Raw genomic sequence first — 8,165 nt, 5'->3', positions numbered from 1 at the left:
CATTACGTAGTTTCAGCACCGGAAGTGGATACCCCTATGAATTTTAATAAATTTGTTTTCTTTTTTCTCCCCGTCTTTGTGTGTTTTTGTGAGGGACAGCCGAGCGAAACCTGACGGACGCCGTTTTTCTCGGCTATCGGTATCTTTTCTGGGCTACAGATGGCGGACAGTCCGGACAGCAGCGGCTTGCAGCGGACAACAAGCGGCAGCGTTGGGCCGCCGGTGGTGAGACGTCCAGCAGATACACACCTTAATGATCCACAGCCAATCGCGGATCCCATCACGGTGTTATTGATTAACGTCAATGATCAGAACTAGCACTAAATGAAACGCTTAACATGCACTTCTAATGTCAACAAGCTGACGTCCCACTAAACTGTTAATCATTAAATATAGGATGATTAAAAGTGGCTTTTAATTAGGACATACTCGTTGCAAATTTTACATGAAACAGTCAGGGCACTACAATTGATCAGTCGATTTCCTGCTTGGTCCGCCACATATCAAGCCAATCTTGATTTGCTCATTTCTATATTTATGAGGGGATTAAAATAAACCAGTTATTCCAATTCCATTTCTTTCCAACTACCGGTAGTTATACGTTGGATTCCAAGAATTTACACTTACAACAATCGCAAATTTAGTCTTAGCATGAAGACAACTAAGTATAATGAAAAAACTGATGATGGTGCCCATCAAACAGAACCCACATTTTCTACTGGTGTATTGTTGCAGTGTAGCCCGTAGGAGGCGCTATAGAATCATTGACGTCAAACTTCTGAATTGGCTACGGGCGGTGGGGCAGAATCTCCCTGGGGGCAGGGGCTCATCTGTATGAACTTTGCATGTCCTCTCCATTTCTCCAGCAACCTCCCCCAGTCCAAAGACAATTAGGGATAGGTTAATGACGCATGGATGGAGGGATGGTGGATGGATGACTGGGATCTGTAGGCTGTTTGTGTCTGATGTCCATTCCCTCTTAAACCATTCATCTCCATGTTGCCAGAATCAGTCCTGTATCTTCTATTAAATTAATTAGTTTTGCATCAAACATCTCTGATGCTGACCCCTTTCCTTGCAGGTGGTGAAGGTGGAGTCGGGCGTGTCATCTCTGTCCCCAACTCACACCAGTGAGCTTTACTTCTTGCGATCGCGGGTTCGGGAGCTGGAGAGAGAGAAGGCTGAGCTGTCGGCAGAGAACCAGAGACTGAAGACCATGCTGGTCCACGGTGAGTCCAGATCCAGTTTCCGCAGTCTGGTACCATTCAGTTTGCTGCTGTGTCACCGAAGGAAAGGTAAAGCTGAAGTTAAAGTAACACTGAAGTCCAGGCTGCTCACAATGTCTTAGAGTCCAGCCTCCTGACTGTAACACTAAAAGAATGAGGTTTGCTCTTCTGTCTAACTTTGTTTGATTTCACACTTCATTTTCACAAACGAGTCTCAGATTATTTGTGTTAATTTTCTTTTTGGGTTTGGGTTGTTTTTTTTTACTTTGTGTCTGTGTTTCTCAGAAATCCCTGGACTCCTGTCCACCATGTGGCAGACACTGGGCCAGGCCAACAGCCACCATTCCATCCCAGCACCAACCAGCAGGAGTGACAACTATCCCCTATACTTGCATCAGCAGCACTCCACCAATCAGGACGTTGAGCTACGCCCTCAGGTCAACAGCCAGCAGCTCCAGGAGGATCTGAGCGGGGACATTTTTGAGTCTTGGGGCCCGCTGGGCTCCGAGGACGAGGAGATGCCAGGGGACCTCGGGCTCGGGAGCAACATGGGAGAGGAGGCGCCACTCTGTAGTCAAACCAACATGGAGGAACTGAGGAGGAGCTGCTCTGAGAGCCAGTGCACAGCAGGGAACATTAATGGACATGTGAGTAAAAGGGTTGACAGCAGAACTGAAACGATCAATGTTTCTCATCGAAACACTTTAATTCACCATTTTATCAGAGACTAAACTTTGAAATGATGTATCAATTTCACCTGGTTTCCATCCGTCCAGGTGAGCCAGGTGGAGGTATATCCGGGTTCTGGTGTTCTCTGTGACATCCGCTCCTGGCAGGCAGCTAATCAGGCGCAATCTCCCACGGCAATGGCACGGACGCTGCTGATGGGCGTGTTTGATATGAACACGCTGATGAACAGCAACCTGCGAGGTGGAAGAAGCCGCCGACCTGCCTTCCAGCCTCAACGCAGCGCACTCGATCCGCACAAGATCAACGCCATTTTCAGTGAGTTCTGCAGATTCATCCACGTGTTCTTTTGATCTGAGGTCCGTCTGAACGCCTGTCCATCCTTCCTGTTTCTTAGATGCCATCTTGGCTCGGTTTCCTCTCGCAAAGAAAGGAGTCATTGGCTCCGGAATTAACTCCAAACTGTCAGAGATCCGATTCCGCTCTCGAAGAGCCAACAGAGACCCCAGATTTCTCTGATGGACGGCTGCATTATTCCTCTACCACCAAACACAATCCAATGAAATGTAGCCTTGTTGGACCAGTGAGAAATTTATAAACTTCTGTTTCAGTTTAAAGCTGGTTTTAACGGCGGTGAACAAGTCGCCATAGAAACCTGATGGAAAGCTGTAAACCCAGTAACTGCCTCCAAAATGACCTCACAGACATCAAAGACAGACCAACAATTCTCAGAGAGACTGAGAACAGCTGCACATAGTGTAATCCAGTGTGACTACAGCTAAAACAGAACGCAACTCCGAGATACTGTCATCAACCTGGTAAGACTGCTAACAACCCGAGAGACTGCCGACTCTGCAACTATTGACACTAAACTCAGCGGTTTGTTGACACCAGTCTGTGAGACTGGCAACACTCGCAGTTGTTTCAGAACCGTTTCTGAAGTTCCTCCTGAGCTGAGAAACTCCATGTTTGTTTTATAAATGAAGTAAATAGGGAACCTGGGAAAGAGGGATAACCGTACCCCATTTCAGAAAGTGAGTGGAGTCAGTTATCATGGTTACTCACTCTAAAATAAAATACTGCATAAAAATTATTATGTGCTGTAAATAATAATGGAATAATTTAAATGTCTGACCCCCTGTAATGAAAACAAGGTGACAACCAAACCTTCGTTAGAAAATAACAAAGAAAATGGTTTCTACAGAATTACAGTTAGAAGACCTGTTAAGTGATTATTAATTGTCCTTATCACACCCTCTGTTGTATTGGCTTTTAGCTGTTGTGTGGTGTTTGAACTGCATGAAGATTCCTCTCCTTTTCTAAGCTGCCGTTGCCATGGAAATGGCCAGATCCAGTTTCTGAGTTCAATTTTGAAATCCAGAATTTGTTGAGCTTCACTTCTGAAATGGATCCCTAACAACAACCCCAGAGGATGACGACAACGCCTGATACTGACGACAAATGCTCACTCGTGTCTTTGTGTCCTCGATGATTTCGTACTTTCAGTTTACAGATCTGTCGTGTTGTTCTTGCACTTGTTATTTGTATCCATGTTGAGTCCATTTTTAAAAAATTGAATAAATATTGGTTTAAATGTGAAAGTAGCATCTTTCTGGAGGATGAGCTGACAACAGCGATTGGCCGATGAGTCTGTTTGTATCAAAGAGAACCGGTCGTTCTATAGTTTTGCTTTTGAGTACAGTTATCATGTAACACTCGTTCAGGTTGTTCATGACAATTTTAGAGAACCTCTTGACTCTTTGGTCCTCAGTTGAGGAGACGGGGTTATGTTCCTAATAAAGATAAAAAGCATAATATTTTCATTATTTTTGAGTTTTTGCAGTTTACATTTGTATACACTTCCAAAGTTATCCACTAGGGGGAGCTGATGACCCACAATGAAGTCTTGAATTAAAAACTGATGTTTACTTTCCCAAAATCCTTTAATTACTCTGATAATATGAATTCTAGGAGATGTAATCTTCAAAGGAGGGAACATAAAAGGATGAATGGGATGATGAAACAGTGTTTCCTGCAGCTCACATTGACTGATTCACTTCCTCTCAGATAGGAGGAGAAAAAGGAGGAGGAGGAGGAGGAGGAGTTTGATCTGAGGTTCTTCAGCTTCAGATTCAAGAAGAGACCAGTTGACACAGAAAGTCATGGATACTTGATTAACTCTATTGAGGTTTTTTTAAAAAAAAAAAAAAAAAAGGGCTGATTCCTGGGACAAACAACAAAAAAATCTGACTTATTCTATTCAAGAAAATTGATGATGATGATGATCAAACAAGAAGCTGCTGAGAGAAAAAAGGCTTCCAAGCGAACTGGAAGCAGTCATTTATCCTCAACAAACCACATCTTTCATTAAGTTTGGGAGGATCAAACTGTTTCAGGCATGAGCTTAAAGTTGGAAGTTGCAGAGCTTTTGATTATGAGGATTATTTATTCCTCATAACCAACATTTTTTTTTTTTTTTTTTTTTTTTTTAACAAATTATTAACATGAAGTTTGGAAGCAGCCTTTGCATCCTTAACGTTGGCGGCCGCAGGTTCTCCTTCTCGACGGAGCTGATGAAGCGCCTCCCTCTCAGCAGACTCAGCAAGTTGCATCGCTGCGGCTCGGAGAGCGAGCTGCTGGAGCTGTGTGACGACTACGACCTTGACAGAAACGAATTCTTCTTTGATCGGCACTCTGAAGCCTTCAGTTTCATCATGCTGTACTTGCAGCACGGCAAGCTGCGCTTTGTGCCTCATATGTGCGAGCTGTCCTTCTATAACGAGATGCTCTACTGGGGTTTGGAGAGCGCCGACCTGCAGCCCTGCTGCCAGCGCCGCCTGGATGACCGCCTGTCTGACTGCTTCGTCCACTTCTTTCCAGAGGAGGAGCCGCGGGGCCCTGAGGAGCCGAGGAGCCGCTGGCTGGAGAGGGTGAGGCTGACCTTTGAAGAGCCCACCTCATCACTGGCAGCACAGATTCTGGCTTCAGTGTCTGTATTGTTTGTGGTCATCTCCATGGTGATGCTGTGTGCCAGCACCTTACCAGACTGGAAGACTGCCGAGACACTTGACCAGCACAGGTGGGTGTGATGAGAGAACATGTGTGAGACTTTCCATTAACTCGTGTCTGAGCTCTCTCTGATTGTCTCTCCTCCAGAATCATCGAGACAGTGTGCATCAGCTGGTTCACAGCAGAGTGTATTTTCCGATTCCTTGTGTCGCGGGATAAATGTGAGTTTGTCCGCCGCCCTCTGAACATCATCGACCTGCTGGCCATCACACCGTACTACGTCTCCGTCACTGTCACATCGCTGACGGGGGAAAACTCCCAGCTGCAGAGGGCCGGCGTGACCCTGCGAGTTCTACGGATCATGAGGATCTTCTGGGTCATCAAGCTAGCGCGTCACTTCCTGGGTCTGCAGACACTTGGCCTGACACTTCGGCGTTGCTACCGTGAGATGATGATGCTCCTGGTCTTCATCTGTGTTGCCATGGCAATCTTCAGTGCACTGGCACAGCTGTTGGAGCATGGCCTTGACCTGGAGGCAGGAAACCAGGACTATGCCAGCATCCCTGCAGCATGTTGGTGGGTCATCATCTCCATGACGACCGTGGGTTATGGGGACATGTACCCTGTGACTGTGGCAGGCCGTGTGTTAGGTGGTCTGTGCGTGGTGAGTGGGATTGTGCTGTTGGCACTGCCCATCACCTTCATCTATCATAGCTTTGTCCAGTGTTACCATGAGCTCAAAGTGCGCTCTGCCCGCTGCTCCCACAGCCTTTCCACCGAGTTCATCAACTGACACCCAGCAGATTTCAGCACAGCTGAGATCCTCAACCAGTCCCACTTCATACTAAACAGAGTCTCATTGGTGATCCTCATAGCTGATTTTGCCTGTTTCAAATTGACACTGAACTCTGAGAAGTTAAATAGGACTCTGGTGTGACCTCTGTTCCCATGGCAACAACAGACTCAGGCAGGAAGTGTTGGAATCATTTGGTTTGAATGTCAGGACAGTGGCACTGCAGAGTGTGAATTATTACAGTTTCTTCTTCTGTGGTGTGAAACACTAGAGGGTCTGAACTAAATACCACCTCGCAGACTCCGAGCCTCCCCCATCCTTTTTTTTCTCAGTGCCTTGTTAAGATTAAGATGTACTTTATTCATCCCCGTGAGGAAATTGAATTAATAGCTGATAATTATGTTTCATTTGCTAGTTAATGGTTGTATTTGTGCTAAAACCAATCAGTGAAAAGTGTAAGAAAAGAAATATCAAATAAAAACGATCATAATAAATGTGTGATGTCTGTGTGACACTTTTTAAAGTGATCGTGTTAGTACACAAGGGGACATTTTGCATGTTGGACTACAGAAAATGGCGCAGATCCATCAGTTGGGGACTGAGTTGCCCCCTCATGTGCAAACAAACAGCAGGGATGAAGGATTTTTTTTGAGTAAGGTTGGTATCAAATATGTTTCTATATTCCTGCTGCACAAACACATGGTTCTGTTAGGTGAACCTGTCCTTCGATGGCATCAGTTCCCCTTCATATTGATGGCTGGTTCTCCTGTTTTGATGGACATTGACTCCCCCGAAGGTGAGGACTGAGACAGGTCAATTAAACCAACCACTGGAAACAAGGGTGGCTGGTTGTGTTGCTGTATTCCCAGTGTGTCATAAAAACGTAACACTGCACAGCTGCTGCGCTCTGATTGGAACAGAATAATGAGAGAGCACTCAGGTGTTTAAAGAAGCAGCTTTCACAGAAGGATGATAATAAAGTTTTATTTGCAGACCTGTTTGTCTCCTGTGATGTTCCCTGCTGTTGGTCCTTAAGATCATGAATGATCCTGTTTTTATGAGTTCTGAGCCTTGTCTCATCATTACTGGATTACTGAGGATTACCTGTTCGAACCAGTTTTGCATCTATCCTCATGAGAAAAAAAGATCATGCAATATGAATAGGTTGCCTGTAACCATGGCTACAGAATCATGCACAGTGACTTCACTGAAACTTCAGTTTCAGTTTATCAGGTAATGTTAAATTAACATTGATACCTGCCCTTAATGCACTATGATATATCTTTATAGTTTTTCATTGATGAACAGCAGATTGTCTGTGATGCCATCAATAATGAATGATGTAATTCTTGCTTTTTTTAGCTTGTTATTAGCATCAATCTGTTGCGTTGATCAACATGCATGATGATGCTTAGTCACGCAAACGCCATCTGGTGGCTAAATCACTGTCCTTTGACATGTGAGGTCCTCACTCTCTCTCTCTCACACACAAGCAAAGTGAGCAAGATTGCTTGTTCACAATGACACCCCACTTCCAGCTTCCTGTCAAAGTCTCCATAGCAACAACCCAGTAATATGACACATTACACAATATAGGGGTCTGTGTTAATGCGTGTGTGTCGGGGGCCCGGTTGTCTCTGCACAGTCACTGAGGAATGGAGAACACTCTCATGCATGCGCACGCACACACACACTGTGATGATGGTAAATGGTTTGCCTCAAAAAATCTCTGTACAAGTATACTCAACCAAAAAGAGTTTAATTATATTAATGAATTTTAGTTCTTTCAGCCTCTAGCATCTGTCTCTTCCTCTCTTCCCTAATGTGTTACTATTATTGTCTTTTCTGCTCTTTTGGTGAGTGATTATTTGATGTTTTAGAGGAAATGGAAGAATGGAAGTCGTTAGCTGATGTGATTAGCCAGCCCCATTAGCTGATGACCCAGTTGTCTGGAGAGCTCCAAATAAATAAATAAATAACCCTGCATTAGTGACTCACTTGCTAAGACACCAAAATTAGGGAGGTTTTTTTTTAGTTTGATTGTTTTGTTGCTGTTTCTTTGTAGAAACTGCAAGAAACATTATATTTAAAATTGCAGCAAATGCTAGTGAAGGCAAGGGAAATGTCCAGAGACAAGAAAAGGACAGAATAACTTTAGACAAGAGGGTGTTTTAAAATGTATGATGACAGCACAAAGTTAACTCAATGTCAGAAATACAAACCCATAATGCAAAACATATCCCATTAACACACGTGCCCAATCCTCTGGAGACAAAAGGCCTTTCAGTCAGATAAGGTCACTGTTTTTTGTTCGTCTTTAAAGCTGAGAGAAGAATGATTCTATAATAGTATAAATGCAGGCCCAATGCTCATCTTTTCCACCGTTGCACCAATTTGGTCTAGACCTTCTCGAGATCTTAACTGTCATTCATAAAACGTATAAAAATATA

At 44.3% G+C, this 8,165-nt stretch overlaps 2 protein-coding genes across 2 annotated transcripts; both read left to right on the top strand.

Annotated features, from left to right (window-relative positions):
• The first annotated feature begins 3 nt into the window (after window positions 1-3).
• Window positions 4-3,728, top strand: LOC130533549 (uncharacterized). The gene is made up of 5 exons (XM_057047062.1): window positions 4-225; window positions 1,082-1,229; window positions 1,512-1,873; window positions 2,003-2,231; window positions 2,311-3,728. The coding sequence occupies exons 1-5, from the start codon at window positions 160-162 to the stop codon at window positions 2,430-2,432; spliced, it is 927 nt and encodes a 308-aa protein (XP_056903042.1). The 5' UTR covers window positions 4-159; the 3' UTR covers window positions 2,433-3,728.
• A 334-nt stretch (window positions 3,729-4,062) lies between these two features.
• Window positions 4,063-6,209, top strand: LOC130534229 (potassium voltage-gated channel subfamily G member 3-like). Its single transcript, XM_057048248.1, has 2 exons — window positions 4,063-4,992; window positions 5,070-6,209. Exons 1-2 carry the CDS (start codon window positions 4,418-4,420, stop codon window positions 5,713-5,715), a joined length of 1,221 nt encoding a protein of 406 aa, XP_056904228.1. The 5' UTR covers window positions 4,063-4,417; the 3' UTR covers window positions 5,716-6,209.
• Window positions 6,210-8,165: the final 1,956 nt, after the last annotated feature.

Source organism: Takifugu flavidus, chromosome 11 (assembly GCF_003711565.1).
Source record: "Takifugu flavidus isolate HTHZ2018 chromosome 11, ASM371156v2, whole genome shotgun sequence".
In the NCBI taxonomy this organism is placed as follows: Eukaryota; Metazoa; Chordata; class Actinopteri; order Tetraodontiformes; family Tetraodontidae; genus Takifugu; species Takifugu flavidus.
Note: the sequence above shows the minus strand (reverse complement) of the source record. Positions and strands in the feature narration are given on the sequence as shown.

What these genes read in the sequence shown, in the direction of transcription:
- LOC130534229 (XM_057048248.1), top strand. Translation starts at nt 4,418, where the DNA reads ATGAAGTTTGGAAGCAGCCTTTGCATCCTTAACGTTGGCGGCCGCAGG. An exon ending in GAGACACTTGACCAGCACAG is followed by an intron (nt 4,993 to 5,069) that starts GTGGGTGTGATG and finishes TCTCTCCTCCAG; the next exon opens with AATCATCGAGACAGTGTGCA.
- LOC130533549 (XM_057047062.1), top strand. Translation starts at nt 160, where the DNA reads ATGGCGGACAGTCCGGACAGCAGCGGCTTGCAGCGGACAACAAGCGGC. An exon ending in CAGGGAACATTAATGGACAT is followed by an intron (nt 1,874 to 2,002) that starts GTGAGTAAAAGG and finishes CCATCCGTCCAG; the next exon opens with GTGAGCCAGGTGGAGGTATA. An exon ending in CAAGATCAACGCCATTTTCA is followed by an intron (nt 2,232 to 2,310) that starts GTGAGTTCTGCA and finishes CCTGTTTCTTAG; the next exon opens with ATGCCATCTTGGCTCGGTTT.